This window comes from Hevea brasiliensis, chromosome 16 (assembly GCF_030052815.1).
Source record: "Hevea brasiliensis isolate MT/VB/25A 57/8 chromosome 16, ASM3005281v1, whole genome shotgun sequence".
Classification (NCBI taxonomy): domain Eukaryota; kingdom Viridiplantae; phylum Streptophyta; class Magnoliopsida; order Malpighiales; family Euphorbiaceae; genus Hevea; species Hevea brasiliensis.
In genome coordinates, this window is record NC_079508.1 from 61569392 (window position 1) to 61588159 (window position 18768).

At 34.1% G+C, this 18768-nt stretch overlaps 1 protein-coding gene across 2 annotated transcripts; it reads right to left on the reverse strand.

Moving 5' to 3' along the window:
* Positions 1-16: 16 nt before the first annotated feature.
* On the reverse strand, positions 17-18021 carry LOC110635602 (valine--tRNA ligase, chloroplastic/mitochondrial 2). 2 transcript variants are annotated; one of them, XM_021785001.2, is made up of 27 exons: positions 17691-18021; positions 17148-17232; positions 16521-16647; positions 15653-15736; positions 15236-15330; positions 13889-13980; positions 13571-13624; positions 13123-13175; positions 12959-13026; positions 11792-11867; positions 10781-10864; positions 9794-9942; positions 9575-9692; positions 9339-9455; positions 8762-8982; positions 8287-8376; positions 7321-7432; positions 7060-7170; positions 6759-6896; positions 6610-6660; positions 6410-6522; positions 4079-4232; positions 3243-3347; positions 3007-3108; positions 2085-2157; positions 1713-1879; positions 17-572 (listed from the first exon to the last, which is right to left on the reverse strand). In XM_021785001.2, exons 1-27 carry the CDS (start codon positions 17836-17838, stop codon positions 444-446), a joined length of 2916 nt encoding a protein of 971 aa, XP_021640693.2. In that variant the 5' UTR covers positions 17839-18021; the 3' UTR covers positions 17-443. The 2 variants fall into 2 exon arrangements, with proteins under 2 accessions (XP_021640693.2, XP_021640696.2); XM_021785004.2 differs by lacking the exons at positions 16521-16647; positions 17148-17232; positions 17691-18021 and having other exon boundaries at positions 13897-13980; positions 15653-15703.
* Positions 18022-18768: the final 747 nt, after the last annotated feature.

Below are 18768 nucleotides of genomic sequence, written 5' to 3' on the forward strand. Positions count from 1 at the left end.
GATTTGCGGCCAAACATGGGTAATTCAATATATATTAAGGAGTTTTGTTTTTTTTTTTGTTTAAGTTGAGTCATGAGTGGGGTGAATTGACCCCACCAACTAGCATGTACATCCGACTTGGCTGCCTCTTAACTACTGTTATTATAAACTGGTATACAAAGTTGCACAATAAAGGAAGACAAAGATTACAAGAAAAATGCTGCCGATTAAAACTGTACATGGCATGACAGGAATCAGAGGCATGCTAATTTTCTTTATGATGCAACTCTTTCATTAATATAGGAATGCCCTGGTCTCCTGCATTTTCTCCAAATGGTCATTAGTAGCCACAAAGATAATGATCGCCATTGTTATTGAGTGGAATGTATGGATTCCACAATGAGAGACTCAAAGGAATTTGTTCAATACTTTTAGAACAAAATGCAGCCCAGCACTATTAAATGCTATTGAGATACCGAGACTGAAGATTTGAGGAAAGACAAACGGTTCTTCGTGAGGTTTATCTTCTCTTCTGCTTCTGCAGCTTTTTCTTGAACCCCACAAACAACATCCTCAGGAGCTTTCTCTACAAACTGCAGAGGGAGACAGATCGTTTACATATGCACAAGAGCATGCATAAAGAGCCATAACATGTAAAATAGAATGGGAATTCACCAGTTCCTACTTTATATATAACATCAAGAATGAAGATGTGAAGAATTTAATGCTGAACCACACAAAATCTATATAAATAAGTCTCAGCAATCCCTTCTTTTTGAGAAAGAGATGCAGCTTCAAGATCTTCACTATCTCCAATGTTTATTTAGCACACACTCGATAGTGTGAATATTATGAAACTTAAATTGTATAAAAGGATCGCTAAGACATCCATTGTTTGGCTTTAGTAGTGCAACCTCAGTCAAATAACTCTTCTGCTAAATTGACTCCAATAATGACATAAAAACTCAACTCAACTCAACTCAACTAAGCCTTTATCCCAAAAATTTAGGGTCGGCTATATGAATTCGCTTTTTCCACTCTGAACGATTTTGGGTTAAATCCTCAGAAATGTGTAATACTTCTAAGTCATGTTGTATTACTCTCCTCCAAGTCAATTTAGGTCTACCCCTTTTTTTCTTTCTATCCTCTAACCTAATGTGCTTTACTTGTCTAACTGGAGCCTCCGTATGTCTACGCTTCACATGACCAAACCACCTTAATCTCCCTTCTCTCAACTTATCTTCAATTGGCACCACTCCTACATTTTCTCTAATACTTTTCCAATAATGACATAAACACTAGACAAATCCAAATCAAGGACCAGCAACAGAACTTCAATATGTTAAGCCTCCTTAGAAAGTTCCACAATATGTTAAGCCTCCTTAGAAAGTTCCACAATCTAGAAGTGCAGCAACATCATATTTTGGTCCTCATTCTACTTTATGAAATCTGTATGGTGCATGTATGCAATAACATCCAGGTCGATTGTTGGTAAAAATTTAAATTAACCCCCTACAGACTAATCTTAACTGGCCCAACTGACAGGTCTACATTTATGTATTCTGAAAATTTAAGACTTGTATAAATCATAATCTCCTACCTTTTTAGTTTATTTGGTACATCAGAATATAATGTTGCCAAAACTTGCTAATGCTGACAGTTGGAATTCGTGATCATAAATAACACTTTCATGGAAACATAAAATTCAAGTATAGGTAGGAGTAGAAGTTTACTTTTGGAGAATTGAGGCGAGCTACAAGCCCTTCATACTCTCTTTGCATCTTGGAAAGGCGCTTGGAAAGGCGGTCAACTTCAGCTGATATATCAACCATATCAGCAAGGGGAAGATATGCCTCTAGTCCCTCACTGGCAACAAGATGGACTGATTGGTTGGCATCCCCTGATGTGTGAGTCCAATTAGATCCACCAGAATAAAGAGTTTGACAGCCCACAAATAAGAGATGTGACAAATAGCAATGAACACAAGCCAAAACATCAAAAGAATGTCAATGTCTCTAGAGCATTTCCCAAAGAAATCAAAAACCATAAAAAAAAAAAAAAGAAAAGAACAAAGAGAGGCAAAAGTGATTTGGAAGTAAACATACCTGGAGGAGAATCTGTGAAATGAACATTTTGCAGATCTAGACGGGATAGAAGAGCTAAAACTTCCTTCTCTTTCTGCACCAACAAAGGTTGGACTTACGAACATAATTAAAGTACACATTCACAAGTTCAACAAATTGAGATGCTATCTAGTGAACAAGTCTGCCATTCAATCACCTTGACTTGATATCTGTTTGAAGCAGCGTAAACATGAAGTAACATAGGTATATAACCAATAATGAAGAAAGGTCAAAGGTAAAGGGTGTACACAAAGATCATAATGTACTATCAAATACATGTTTTCTTGCCTGGTCGGTTCTTTTAGGACTGTTAATAGGGTTGAGCTAATCCAAAACTTGATTTGTTCAGCCTGAAAACTTTTGGCTGAGCTTTATGTGAGCCTATTGATGGGATTGAGTTTTGTCAAGAAAATGGGGTCCAATTAACATTTGGTTGAGCTTGGCTAAGTTAGGCTCAGTCCATAAAAGCTTGATTTAATCTAAATTACAAAATCATGTGTAATATAGCTGAAACAGGCAAGAGACTAGGAGGAATTAGATTTTCTTATGAAAATCCTTTATTGGAATGTTAGGATTTGAGGTAAGTGAGTAAACAAAGGAAGGTCAAGGAACTTAATTTGCAAGCTTCCTTGCGGTGGTGCTCATCCAGCAGTTTCAAAGAGAATCAGCTGTTGCTGCACTCATCGACACCGTTTAGGAGTCTCACTTTAAAGTTTTTGTTCTGTTTACACTCTACTGATGCTTCATGATGAATAATACAGATTTTCCTCACTTGCTCAATATACATCACCAATCAAGCAATTGTATTTACATTTATGATATACTATTCAGCTTAGAGTTCTGGCTAGCATAGAATTACTTGCATTCACCCATAATGGGACACAATGAAAATTAACAAACTTACAGATATATACTGGATGACATCTTCACTTGCAACTATAGATGCAGATATGCGTTTAGCTGGCTCAACAGAGTATTCCGCTCGAGCATTCCGGATTGCTCTAGTCTGATTAGCAAATGAAAAGGAATTCATTGATTAAAGAAGAAAAAAGAAATGATAACTATAATATCAAAATATGATAGGGTGCATGTGGATTGTAAAGCTGTCAGGAAGGAAACAAAGCAAGGTTGTGAACTCACCAATGCTTGGAAATTTTCGAACTTTTTTATTGAGTTGGCGTTTTGTGGAAGTGATATCTTAGGCCAAGAGGATACCATAAGAGCTTCTTTCCTTTTGGGGAGTGCCTGTTTATAAATTGATCAGTCTTAAGAATCCATATATCTGCATCAAATAAAAGACATGTACAAAATTTGTCGAGTAGCAATGTAGCACAATGTAATTTTGAACTAGAGCCCTTCATTCAATAATAGAAGATCCCAGGAATTCAATAGATTAAAGAAAGCAACCCTTTTGTATTCTGCCCAAGTGTGGACGGTCGGGCCACATGGGAAGAAGAGTTGCTGGCAATTACTTGAGAACAAGTTCTGATGGAGGGCAAATAAGGGTAAGCAGAGGGGAGACAATTATAAGAAGTTGAAAACAATTAAAAAAAAAAAAAGAACAGTTTATCCACACATCTAGAAGAAAACGGACCCATTATAGATATGTACAAGGAAGTATGTAAACCAAGTTTTTTTTTTTATTAAAGCATTTCCTGCACAAATTTAATATCATGTCATAGAATGAAGTTTCCATTTAACATAAAAAAACTTGAAAGAAAAAAAAAATTGAATGCAAAACAATAATTAAGTTACCTAAAATCTAAATCTATAATATGACTATGCTAAGAAAGCATAGAGGGCAAGAGAGAGAAAGAGAGAGAGCCATGGCAAGGTGGGCTGGGGCAACCAAAAGATGAGTACAATCTTATTGCAATAGGAAATGTATGAGCAGAAATGCTCCAAGAAAACTTTGATAAAAAGATTAGGCCACAATCAATAGGACTTGCAATATGTAAATAGTAGGAAACAATTACCTGCCACAATTCTTCAGTAACAAATGGCATAAATGGATGCAGCAACTTCAATACATTTTCAAAAACATATAATAGAACTGCCTGTGCCACTGGTGCAACTAAATCACCTCCAGGTCCAGAGTGGTAGAGTCGAGCTTTACTGGCTTCTATGTACCTGGCAAAATTGAAAGCATGAGACCATAGTAACACCTAAAAGATTCTAAACCAATAATGCAAAACATTTAAGACAGGTGGAAAGCTCAATTCAGAAAGCATATTATGCAGTGCTTGTTTAGTTGGGCAACTGGAGAATAGTGGCAGCTCTTTAGCACTACAGCCACCTAATAACGTTTGGTTGAAAAAGTTGCAATATTTCAACTCAAATGATGGTGGCTACAATCCAGCATTCTGTTATGACTAAGTAGTTAGTGAATGATATAAATAGCCCTTTGCATTGTAATTGATAGGAATCATAATCAAATCAACAATACAACAGTTATTTCCTCTCTCTAATTGTTCCCTCTCTCTCTCTCTCTTCTTCTGGTGTTATGGTGTTTTGAGATTTTGCTATGTAACAAACTGGTGTCAGAGTCCGGACTGAATTGTGGGTTTTAGCCGCCCATAAAGCTGTATAATTGGACCCGTATTGGGTTAAAATACTAACTAATTGTCAAGTAATAATTATGTGATTGCACTTGAGGGGGGAGTGTTAGGAATCCCACATCAAAAAGATATGAAGTAAAAGGGTAATATATAAGTGGTTGAGTTGCAACATTAAATCGACTAGTCATTTTGATGTATAAAGTAATCTAATCACTAATATAAGCTCAAATTAAAAATGAATTAAATTATAATTTGACCGACACTCTCTCCGAATTTAACATGGAAATGTTATGACTAAGTAGTTAGTGAATGATATAAATAGCCATTTGCATTGTAATTGATAGGAATCATCATCAAATCAACAATACAACAGTTATTTCCTCTCTCTAATTGTTCTCTCTCTCTCTCTCTCTCTCTCTCTCTCTCTTCTTCTTCTTCTTCTTCTTCTTCTTCTAATTCTGGTGTTATGGTGTTCTGAGATTTTGCTATGTAACAAACTGGTATTAGAGCTGTTAGATCAATGGACAACATTTATGGCAGATTACTCTTCCCAAATACCAGGTTCCTTCTATTCTTCTCTCTTCCTCTCTTCTTTCCTCCAATTCTCCTTCTTCTTCTCTGAGATCTTTGTCTTCTTTCTATTCTTCTTCTTCTTCTTCTCCTTCTTCTTCCTCTATTTCTTCTTCCTCCTTCCCTAAAATTTCTTCCCTTTCTTCCCTTTATTTCTTCTTCCTTCTTTATTATTCCTGTCAGTTCTTTTCTTTAAGGTACAAACACTAAAGTTAGGGTTTTGGTGGGAATTCATATTTTCTTCAATTTCTTGAAATCTTCTTTCTTCCTTAAAATTTCTGCTTTCCGAGAATTAGATCTATGTTCTTTCTTGATTTCTTTGTTTCTTGAAATTCTTGAAACTCCATATCATACTAAAACCCCGTTCTTGAAGTTCTTGGGTTTTACTGCCTTACTATCTCAATAAAGACTAATCTAGGGGGTCTATGGTGGTTAGTTCCGAGTTGTTTAGGGTTGCTGAATTGGAAGAAAGAATTAGGGTTATGCAGGAGAATGTGGATGGGAAATTTAATTCAATAGAGGAAAGATTTAATGTGCTGAAAGGTAAATTGGACTGATTTTCTGCTGATAACAATGCATTGAGGGAGGATTTGAGATCTTTCATGATTACATTCGTAAAGGAGAAAGAGAAAGTACCCACCGTGGATAAATTGGATTGAGTCCCTGTTGATAACAATGCAAAGGGCTATTTATATCATTCACTAACTACTTAGTCATAACACATTCAAAAAATTATCATTAATCACTGAACCTCAAGCCTTTTGGTTAAAGAACCTGTCAGTAAAGTGGCTCTCATTGACAATGCCCTTACACTTGCTGTTATTACCAAAATGTAAAGGGTAGGGGAAAAGAAATGGGGGGAACGAATTTTGGTTCACTTTCCCTTACTTTGTCTCTACTTCCCAAATAGGGAAAAGTTGCATTCTCTTATAATTTCCCTCTTATTTCTTTTCTCCATTTTCTCCTCTTCCAACCATAACGTTAATATATTAACTGTTCACTTCTGCTAGACTCCCTTTCCACAAAGGGGAATTCTATGGATGAAATGCGGAAAAAAAAAAAAAGAAAATCCAGAAGGTAATATCCTTGTAAGAATAAAAGCATCATATTTGTGATCAGAAAATTAAAATCTGCAGAAAGATACATGGAACTCATATGCAGTAAAAAGAAATAACAAACCAATCGGCAAAATCACTCCAGAAGAAATCATAGGTTTCTCTTCCAACATCTCCAAAGAAGAACTTATCATAGCTTGTAGTGACTTCGTCGATAAGTATATGAAGTTTTGAGACCTAAAAAGTAAAGAATGGTTGTTTGAATAACTACAGGGATATATCATGAACTGGCAATGCAGAAAATGAATGAAACTATATTCTTACCACCCAGCATTCAGGTAAAGGTAGCTGGAGCAAGGACTCCTCTTTGTCAAACTAAAAGGGAAATAAGTTTCTTTAGTTCAAGGAACAAAGGAATATGTACCTTAAGCACAGGCATATCCTATCTAAATGGTGAGGACTGATAAACAAACCTTATAAGCCAGCATAGTTTCCCAAGCATATGTATCAGCTTGACTAGGGAAATTTTGCAACACAAACTTGCCAGCATTCCATAGTTTGTTAGTGAAGGCTTTGTTGGCAGTCAATCTCTCAGTAGACAAGTTAAGGTCCTGGATAAAAAGAGCATCTACATTACTCAATACATCTTTTCTAAGCTAGAAACCATCTACAATTCTACATGCAAAAGGCACTTAGCAGCTTCAGTCCCTCATTAAGATGTTGCCATGTAGTCTTGAGGCAGCAGTTTTTAGCTCATAAGAAAAGAAAACAAACCTGCCCAGCAGTTCCTAAAGCAAGAGTAAATCGTAAAGCATCAGTGCCAAAATCCCTGATTGTATCAAGGGGATCTATTACATTCCCCAGCGTTTTAGACATTTTTCGTCCCTGAAGATATAACACAGGATTCAGTATAACTGTAAGCCATAAATTTGCATATAAATATTTACCCTCACTGTGCATGAACTGTTTGTACATAGTTTTATAAGGATATTTAGGATTGTAGATGCATGTAGACAAATTTAGAGTAGCGCTCACTTGTGAGTCCCGGATAAGTCCATGAAGATAAACATATGAAAATGGCACAGTCCCAGTGAACTCAATTCCCATCATGACCATCCTTGCCACCCAGAAGAACAAAATGTCATGCCTGTCCAAACACAGAAGCATCAATGCCAGTAATTATGGAATAACAAAATAAATGAAAGGAAGCTGAGGAAAGTAAAGGTATACATTTAAGCATCAATAAAAACTTTGAGAATTTCATAGCATTGAAAATTCTGTCTTGTACATAAAAGGCAGTCATCTTGTTAGTGAGACCAGAAGCCAGGTCAGCAGTTTTACTATTTGATATACATCCTTTAGTCATATAATTTTAGGGCACAAACAATACACTGATTAAGACAAAAAAATTGAGGACAATAATATATCCTATAATGAATGATGCAACTTCCAAATTCCTCTGTGTTCCATTTTTTACCATTTATTCTCGAGATGCTCATATTTACCATTAATTATTATTATATATAAAGATGCAAACCATCAACAAAAAAGTCAGATGCATAGCTTTTTATATGTTCAGTCCCCACATGGATCAAGAATGCTGAGAGAAAGAAGACGAAACAGTGAGAGCCACCTTAGAATAACTGATCAATGTTGCGTGGACAACCCTTGCTACATTGATTTGCAAACTTTCTACAATTAAAGAAATAAAATTGCCTATCATATCAGCTGCTTGAATGTAAATTTAAATTTAAATTCTTAAATAATCAAGATAAAGGATGGGAAGTCACCGTCCAACATTCTCAAAACCAAATACCCATCATTTATACTAAAACTATCCATAACCCAGCTGAGATAAAAGGCATCAGTGCCATTACAATATCTTAAATGTGACTCACTTCCACATTAAATGATTCCACAGTAATGGCATATCCATATGATAGAAAACAAATCAACAATTGAATGTGGCAGGACTCAGGAGCCAGCAGGGGAAGCACATACCCAGTTTCAAGCATTGTTGTTGGATAAAACTTCTTAAAATCCTCTGATGATACATCCGGCCACCCAAGAGTACTAAAAGGCCACAAGGCACTGAGCAGAGAAGTTAAATAATATGAGGCTAAGAAAATGGGAAGATCACTTCATTTCCAAGTAGTGATTTCATTGTTTAAGCAATTTACCTAGTGGAATCAACCATGAGCTACAAAATTATATACTGTAAAAGTGATAGAAGATTCTAACTTCTCTCTTAACATGCATTCAATTTTATGAGATTAAGGAGAATATACACAGAAGATACCAATCATTGGCCTCTTTCTTTTAGCTACTTATCTTGAACCTGATCATGAATTATTGCTGCTAATCCTGTAGGCATTTGCATAGGAGCACAAGTTGTTGCCCAAATCTTCCATCTTTTCTCTAAAACTAAAGCATAATGGAAAGAGGCTAATGATTGGTAATGATTGGAGAAACATACCTTGAAAACCATGTGTCAAGAACATCTGTATCTTGATATATTACTACATCTTTTCCATACTTCTTATGAGCCTTCTCAAGGGCTTCATCAGCATTCCTAGCAACTATATAATCTTCTTCACAGTTCTTTCCCTCAATGTACCAAACAGGTATGCGGTGTCCCCACCATAGTTGTCTGCTTATACACCAATCCTTAATGTTTGATAGCCAGTGATTATAAATCTGTCATCAAAAGAAAGATGTAAGCAAAGCACTTAATACCAAGAATGACAAAATAGTATCTTTTGTTCCAAAGAAAACAATCAAGGTGGGTTGGCAGAAACAAATATCATGAAGTTGCTCAGGTTATATTGTTTGGCGTTCAAAATCAATCTGCATTGGCATGAATAATGGCCAAAATGAAGCAATATTCAAAAGTATGAAGCCACCTCACAAGTTTGAAGTTATAAAGATATATGGCTCAGAGAAATGTGAAGTGTCAATAAAAAGTGAAACAAGAACACGGCGAAGAAAGTCAACTTGCATACTTAGGAGTCAAATGCACAAAGTAATAAAGCGTTCTCTTTAATCTCACATACCTTCAAAAATCTGTCAGGCAGAATGGTTAATTCTCCTTTTTCAACTGCACAAAGTGCCTTCTCAGCCAAAGGCTCCATGGCTACAAACCACTGCTTACTCACCAATGGTTCTATTACCTAAAAGCAGGGTGAAAAACCATCACATCCCTGGTGAAGGAAGAGGCATTCATTCCCAAAAATTTAATACTCAATACTACGGAATGGCACACATGAGATGAAAGGCAACATTTACGCACTTCTCCACCACGCTGTGATCTGGGAACTCGTAAAGTGTGAGGCTCCTTTTTCACAGCCAAACCTGTCTCCTCAAGTTCTGACCACAGTTTCTTCCGTGCCTCAAATCGATCCAGACCACTAAAATTCCAAGAGTTGATGCCATATGTTACACATTTATAAATATTTTCTCTTAAGCAATAATTCTTCAACAAATTAATAATATTATTTTATACACTTACCAGTACAATCCAGCAACCTCATTAAGGGTCCCATCTTTATTCATCACATTAAGTATTGGAAGACCAAGCTTCCTAGCAAGAAAGTAATCATTATGATCATGTCCGGGGCTTATCTTCAAGACACCAGTCCCAAAGTCTTTATCAACATTCTGCCAAAACAGCCATCTGGTTATTTTTCCTCAAATTATTTCAAATGGATTATGGGAAATGAAATGATACACAGACAGAAAAACTAACAAAGATGTGTTTAAAGAGTTTCAAAGGCTTAGGTAGAAGTGTATTCTTGTACCTAATGAGTGATATAGACAACAGAATACATTCATTCTGCAGTTTGATGGTCAAGTCAAAATTGACTAGGGTTATTTTGAAGGAATGCAATAAATGCAAAAGCTTTCTAAGGCAATATGTAACACATAATGCATGAATGAAACTACTTCCCTTGAAGTGACTACATCAACACAACATGACACATGCACACACAATGCACATTGGACACAACAGCTTAATGAAAGACAAGGTATGCATTTCTTTTCGAGAAGTTTTTCAGTTGGCATGCCTTGTTCTCAAAAAAAATTCAGCTTTTATTTGCCTTCTCATTTTTTTTTTTGAAGGAATTTTTATCCTCCTTGTACCAGTTCTTCTCTTTCTTTGAATGAAATTTTATTTATTTATTGAAAAAAAAAAAAGAGAGCAAGTTGAATACTAAAGTAATCCTTCTTTTCATGATAGCAAAACTTGAACTACTTTAGGATTAAGACTTAGTCGAGTTGAGTAGAGTTCATGCTAGCTACAATTTTCATCTTCAACGTTTGCTTCATGCTTCATTCATTACCATCTTGTTTAATTTTGTTATTCCAAATGTCAAATTGTCTACTTTTGGTATCAATGCAATGCAACACATGCAGTTCAAAAAAAGTTGGCACTGAACTAATATTAAACAATTATGTTAAATGCAACAAATGTTAAAAAGTAGATGGATGGTTTTACCCTGTCAGATATAATAGGAACAAGACGACCATATGTCATAGGTACAATTGCCATCCTTCCAATATACATAGAATAACGATCATCCTGCATATCATCCAAAACATTGTGTTTTCAAAACTTAAATCCCAAATAAGTTTCCATTGATCTCATATAACCATTATAAATAAAATAATATATTAGATATGTGCACACTCAAACAACTGAATCACAGGCAATGTTGGTGACATCTGAACCACTTCCAATTTCCAAACTGTAAAGACAGTGCACCAGTGTTTTCCTTTTTCCATAAGGAAGGAAAACATAGCACATTCCTTTCATCCTTTACTCCAAATAGAAGAGCTAGATTAATTGTGATTAAGGCTCTGCAGACATGCCTTCAAAATTTTCATACCTTCATTTCAATAAAATCAGTTTTCAGAAGAGAAGAAGCAAAAGCCTTCGGATAAGCATGCTACAGGGTCAATAGCACACAGGGAAGTGTTGGACACAAAAGGCTGAAATTGCCAACAGAAATGAAACGCAACATACCTAAATGGGCCCAGTTGAAGAGAAGAAAAAATCTCCATTTGGATCTCCCCCCAACCACCAAATATATATATAATAAAAAAAAAAAAAAAAATCATCCAAATAACCCTGAATTAACTAGATTCAAAATCCTTATTTCCTACAAGGAACACAGATGAGAAGACTACAGTTTTTTTTTTCCCTTGTCAAAAGATGATTGAGAAGACTACAGTAAGTGGAAAGAAATTTTAAAGTCATCAATAAGTCCAAGGGAAAAAGGATTTCAATACTTTGCCATGTTGGATGGGATATTGCGAATGTCTTTCCTAAACCATTGTATATAGAGTTTTTCAAAATGAAAATCACAAAGAATACAAACACTTTGCACAGCCAATTCAAAATGCTAAGAATTCTAAATGAGTCAGAAGCATTTCATAAACGATACAGAATTGAAATTTATGGAAGTATTAAGGCACTATTATGCTGATGCTATAAAAAGTTGACGACCTTAGGATGAACTGCAATGGCTACATCACCAAATAATGTCTCAGGGCGAGTTGTTGCTACTGTCAAAAAGTCACTCCTACATAAGAATATCAAAGATCATTGTGCATGCTTGAGTAATTCCTGGCAGCTTGGTGCAACATAAGGGGTAAGGATTAATTTCTGACTAAAATTTTTCAAAAAAAAAAATCTGATTAAATAGTTAAAAATATGTCACCCAAGCATATTGAGAAGTATAGCACTACTGTGATCTATTATTGATATTGCTGATCCCAACTAGATTGAAATTAAACATTGCTTGAGTTGAGTACAATCAAATTGATTTATTATGCATCATGCACTACCTGAGAAGATACATTCAACATTCTTAAAATGGGCCAGTACTCTTAAGGTAAACACTCTCATCTTCCTTCTTTACTTGCACAATTTTAGCATGATATGGTGCAAAAGGTTATAATTTACTGTATCTTTCTTTCTCCTCGTTATTTTATTTTACTTTCAATTAGTAATAACCTTACACATCATTTACTCTAATATTATGTGAAATTCATAAATCCTAGAGAGGGTGGACATAATTCTACGGATGGATATAAATCTATCCTTTATTTGAATAACTAGAAAACAAAAATCAAAGCATTTTGGCTAGAGCCAAGATAAAAACACATCCCAGGTAGAAAATTGAAGAATTCAAAAATTAGACATTAAAAAAACTTCTTTTGGTCTTTACTCAGCATATCATTGGTTCCTCAATGATTCATCCATCTCCATTCTATGATCACCTTTTTGATTGGCACAAACAAGCCCTCAGCTATCTAAGGAAAAAGCTCAGAATATTTATGTCTGCTACTTCTATTTCCTTTTAGAGATGCTGACATTTGTAACACCCTTTTGAGTATTCTGATTAAGTGTTAAGACTTCAGAGTTAGAATTGTATGCCAATAATTACGTTCTGCAAAGAATAAAAAGAATTATGCAACAAAAAGCAAGAAGGCAAAAAAAAAAAATCGTTTTAAATAATTAGTAACTATGGCCACCAATTGAAAAACTTAATTAACAATTTCCTGTTAAGTATAAGCCACCGCCCACAGAATACCATCTTAATGTTAAAGAAAACATTACATATTAGAAAATTAAAAAAAAAAAAAAGGCATGTCACTTTGCTATGAGTACCTTGAACCTCCAGCTACACGGTACTTGATATAATATAGAGTGCCGGGTTCTTCAGAATATTCTACTTCCTATGCAGAAATAATGAAGGATATTTATGTTAATTTCCATTATTTGTAATAAAAATAGATTCACTTGCTAGCTTCATGAATCCAAAAATAGCATACCAAGTCTGAAACTGCAGTCTGCAGATTAGGGGACCAATTAACCAAGTAAGACCCTGAAAGAAAGTATAATTTACTAAAACATTAATCATCACAAAATAACTTCTTAATGCCCTACATAGTAATATACATATGGCATCATCAAACAAAATGACAGGAAAACCTAGAAACAGAAGACAAGAAAAGGAATGCAACTGCTTAGCATTAACAATGAAACCAACATCCCTACCGAACCTAAAGGTAATAAAGAAGAAACGTGAGAAAGAGAGAGAGGCAAATATGTCATGACAGTTTTCAGACTAGATGATTGGAATAATTGTATTTATAAATAATAATAATAATAATAATAATAATAATAATAATAATAATAATAATAATAATGGTTGAAGCTATGGACAATGTTCCTTATAAGCTAATTACATAAAAGTTCAAATGTAACTTAGACCAGTACCTTGATAGATTAAACCTTTCTCATGAAGCCTGATAAAGGCCTCAATTACCGCTCCTGAAAAAGGTTGAAGGTATGGTCTCAGAATACATCACATAAATGGCAAATTCATAAGATGATTTTGGAAGACAATGAAGATTAATATAAGACCTTCTGCCACAAGTACAAGGAAAAGTTAGAGAGATAGTGAGGGAGAGGGATAAAGAAAAAAAAATGATAACACCCTTAGCATTTCAATGCTTGAATCATAAAGACTCCCAGTCACAGACAGTTTCTAGACTGGTCAATCTTGTATTTCTACTAGTTAGAAAACTGCCTTACGACTTAGCTGCTCATCAAGGGTAAAGTGCTCTCTTGTCCAATCACAGGAAGCACCAAGTCTCTTAATCTGATTTGTAATCGTTCCACCATATCTGAAGAAATGACAAACCAAGTAAGAGATCCATAGACACACCATAAAAGGATAAAAAGTAGTGATGGGACATGCTAACAAAAGTAGATCAGTCATAAGCAAGAGCAATTATACAATCTTCCAACTCAAAGTTCTATAATTCTACCTTTTCTTCCCAAAGGAAATAAAGAAAGGAAAGAAAAAAAAAAAAGAAAAAAGACAAATTGAAGAAATAAAAGGTCAAATAAACATGTATAACAAAAGATCTAAAAACCAAGAAATATGGGAAGTGGAATGAACATTGACCAATACAATACCAGGTTGACAAACGAGGTTTTCTGATTATGGAAGCTCATACTTACATTGAATCAACATTATTATATAAGATAACCCTAAGAATGGGGAGAGAGAAGGGGAGATATTCAGTAAAGTAAAAATAAACAAGCAAAGGATGGGAAAAAATACATAAAGAAGCAAGAATAAACTAAGCTAGGCAATGGTGAAGTAAATAAGTAACAACATACTAGTCCCAACTATAAGAAATCATGTTTTGGAGCATTTACTGCAACTCTGTACTATCAAAACTCTCTCTACAAAGATAATGAAGTTAAGGTTCACTATGTTTTTGGCATTCGCTGCATCAGAGAGGGAAAGAAATAAAGAAAACTAATAAAAATGATAAGAAGAGATCAACCATGACTTCAGCAAATGACATATAAAGACATTTTCAAATCTTTTACCTGTTTACATGTCTTAATGCATCTTGATTTCCAAAAAGCATGATGCAAGTTAACTTTCAAGATTCTTCATTTGTTTGTTTGTTAGGAATAACATCTACATTTTAGCTTTGAATATTAGTAAACTGATAGCCTAATACTGAATGCATCATTATCCAATTAAGTTTATTTTAATGATCTGTTTTCCCTGTAATTAAATGATAAAGCAAATATGATGATCTACGTCCTGCTCATCAGTTAAATATCATCAACTCTAGGTTTTGTTTCTTTAATTCTTAACAGCATAACTACCATATAGACAAAATGGACAGGTATACAAATTTAATAAAAACAAAATATAAACACCTAATTGCCAACAGACAAAAACAACATAAGCGTTAAAAGAAGAAGAAGAAGAAGAAGAAGAAGAAGAAGAAGAAGAAGAAGAAGCAAACCTACACAAACACAGATATTATTAAGAGCAGAATGCAATGTGATGCACATTCAGGTGGGGAAAAAGATTACATAAAGGAAATTATGTGAGTAATGTTGGATACATACTTCTCTTTCCACTCCCAAACTCGTTTTATGAACTCTTCTCTGCCCAGTTCAGTCCTTTTTATCCCTTCAGATGCAAGCATTTTTTCTACAACTAACTGGGAAAAGAAAGGCATGAGGAAATTATTTGCATTTTTTCAGATGAAACTTGTATTCAATAAAGATTTAAAAGCATGAAAAAATAACAATGTAATGCTCATCATACACTAATGTCTGACATCGTCTATTACAAGAAAGACAATGCAAAAAACTGAAATAATTAAATAATAATTTTAAATATATATAATATTATGAGATGTCAATGAAAATTAATAAGATGACACACAGTGAAAAATGGATATTTTGCAACGATGTTAGACCAAAAGGCACATTGAACAATAAACATCATCAAATATATAGCCTCTCAGTCTGCAGGCAAACCTGCGTTGCAATACCAGCATGGTCAGTCCCAGGAAGCCACAGTGTTGGCCTTCCCTTCATTCGATTGTATCTTACCATGATATCCTACAAAAAAGATCATGGAATTAGAAGGAAGATAAATCAACAACTTTAAAACATGAAACAGAAAACTGCAATGCTAACTGCCAATAAAATTATAAAGCATTCATGATATATAACCATCAATATAATCTAACAATCATCCAAAATAGTTCGCTAAATTGACATGCAAAGAACCTAGATTAAAACTAAGGTTCAGTTCCATAAAAAAAAAAAAAAACTTTAGCCATTATATATATTTTTAGTTCATTTAGCCGTAATGCTTCAAGAAAAGACCAAAATACCCTCATTGAAACCAGCAACTTCAGGTATGTTTTAATGTATTTTTCTAAAACAGAGGGACGAAAGTGTTAATAAATGGTGGAACACAAGGACTAAAAAGTAATTTACCCTATTAATCAAAACCTGCCATATTCATTATAAGAATTTACTAAAACCTTTGTGATGATGTATCATTGCATGCTCAAATCTCTTCTGAAAAGAAGGAAATGAAGTAGAAGGAAGAGATAATTAAAATTAAACAAGAATAAGAAGGATCATTCATATTTTATTTGGAGTAATAGAAGTTGGCAAAAATGAGAAGAAGTGCTAAGAGCAAATAGCAGTACCAGACTCACTTAACCTTTGATTAATAAATCAACAGAAGATGTGCCGGCAAGGGTGTGATCATGACACATCTAGTGCAGTACAATGTGTATACCATTAACAAAAGTGGCCTAGAGAGAAGGCACAGGAAAAATAAAATGAAAATCAAGTAATGAATCTAGTGTCTTAAATTCATTTCCACAACCTCAAGAGTTACAAACATGGCATGCCCCATATGCAGTGAACCAGTAACATTAGGAGGTGGCATGGATATCACAAAAGGATCACTTCCCCGCTCAAAATTTGGCTTAAAATACCCTTGGGACTCCCACCTAACATCCACAAATCACATGAAAATATCATATTATAGAACATAGATTAAGAAGCAACACCAGAACCAGAAAGCATGCCATTAGATATGGAAACAGAAACAAATACATACTTAACAGAAACAAATACATACTTAGAGAAAACATGAATGGAGCAATTTGATATTCAACATTTAGAAATGCATTATCTTTGGGGCCATAAAGAGATCCAAATGAATATATGCATGGCACACAAACTTTTTGTTGAACATATTGCTTAATCATAATGCATTCCTGCAGACTGATGGATAAAAAGACTACTAGATATCTACTATATTCATTAGTTCTATCAATTCATTATTCTTAACACACACCCAGTTTCACAGCATCTTTTCTCTTCATTCTTATTGTTCTTTATTTTACAGACAACTTCAAGATAATGTAAGAACAAAAGTTGCACAACAAATATAAAAATAGGGGGACAGGAAAAATTATTGAACTGGTATGATCATAAAACAGAGTACCAATTGTATATCCGTTCCTCTGAAGAAAAATCGAACGACTTTGCAACCTCTGGAGATGTAAATACACCATTCTCTGATGCAGCAACTGGAATTGCAAAAGGAAACGCTAAAAATGCTACCATACACAATCTTAAATCATAGAACCAAATTATAGCTCCAACGAATCCAGTTCACTCTAAAAAGTAAACAGGTTAGCTGCTTAATTCAAAAAATAAATAAACAAAAGACTAACAAAATCAAGGAAATTAAAATTGGTACCTCATCAAATGAACTCATATAAATGCTGGGCTTCTTACATTTTTGCAGTATAAACATAAAACAATTTAGAGAAAACGAAAAAAGATTCTGCTTGTCTCAAATTCTCTCTCTGTTTCCTTAACAATCATTAATCAAACAACGGAAAAGAAACTAGACAAACAGAAAATTCGCGTTGAGTTTAAGTCACTGTTTGGTTGCTGAGAATTTTACGTTTTAGATACTAGATAACGTAGCACGCCAAATAAACGGCATTTCTTTTCTAGGAAACGGAGTCATGAAACTTACCAGCGAAACATCGGGATTTGATACGAGTGAAACGCCAGTGGGAGAAAGGAATGCAACGACGCCGTTGGGAGAAGAGAAGAGGATTGAGCCTATGAGCAGAACAAGAAGAAAGAAGAAAAGGGCCGGAGAGAGCCACTTGAAGTGCCATAACTTAAGGTGCTGTGATTGCTAACGTCTATAGAAACGTAATGTAAAGCAGATAATCTTGAATTTAGATAAACCCTAGCACCGAGGCAGGGGATGAAATGGGGTCTTAGTGGCAGAGAAAGAGCGGAACCAGACCAGGGACTATGATGATGAACATGATGGATTCATGATGATGGGGTTTTAGTGGCAGAACATGGTGATGAAATGGATTTTTTTAATGCGGTAATTAGGAATTTATTTTGGTATATTACAAAAATAATAAAAACTAAAATTATAGTTTATATTTTGTGAACACTTCATTTTGATATTTTTATTATTAAATTATTTTGTGTAATTTAATATTTATTTTACAAATGAAACAAAGTTCACTACTAAAATTTATTTAATTTTACTTTTTAAGTTATATTATATGAGAATTAATAAAATACAAATAATTCAACATAAAAATTTTATTAATTTATTGTAAATTTTAAATCAATATAACAAATAAAGTTAGAATCAGAAAAAAAAATAGCACTGTAATTAATCAATTTAGAAGATAGATTTCAATTTACATAGAATAAAACTTTAAATTAATAATAAAGAAAATATTTTTAAAAATTGCATAAAGATATTGCTAGTTTTTCTCTTTTTTTAACTTAGTTTATTGTAAATGTTACTTTATAATATAGGGGTTGTATATTCAAATCTTAATAATTTATAATCTATTTAAAATTTTCAAATTTAAAAAAAATGAAAAAAAAAACTCTGCAAATGTCACGCCTCTTATAAGTCTTTATTAAATTGATAACAACTATTGATGTGCCATATCCACCCCATGAGTTAGGCTCCACTTTAGAGGTATTGACTTCATGACTGGTGCTAGCAGCGATCTAGAAAGGTTTTATCCTGAAAAGGCAGCTTTAGAAGAGAGAGAGAGAAGAGATTAATG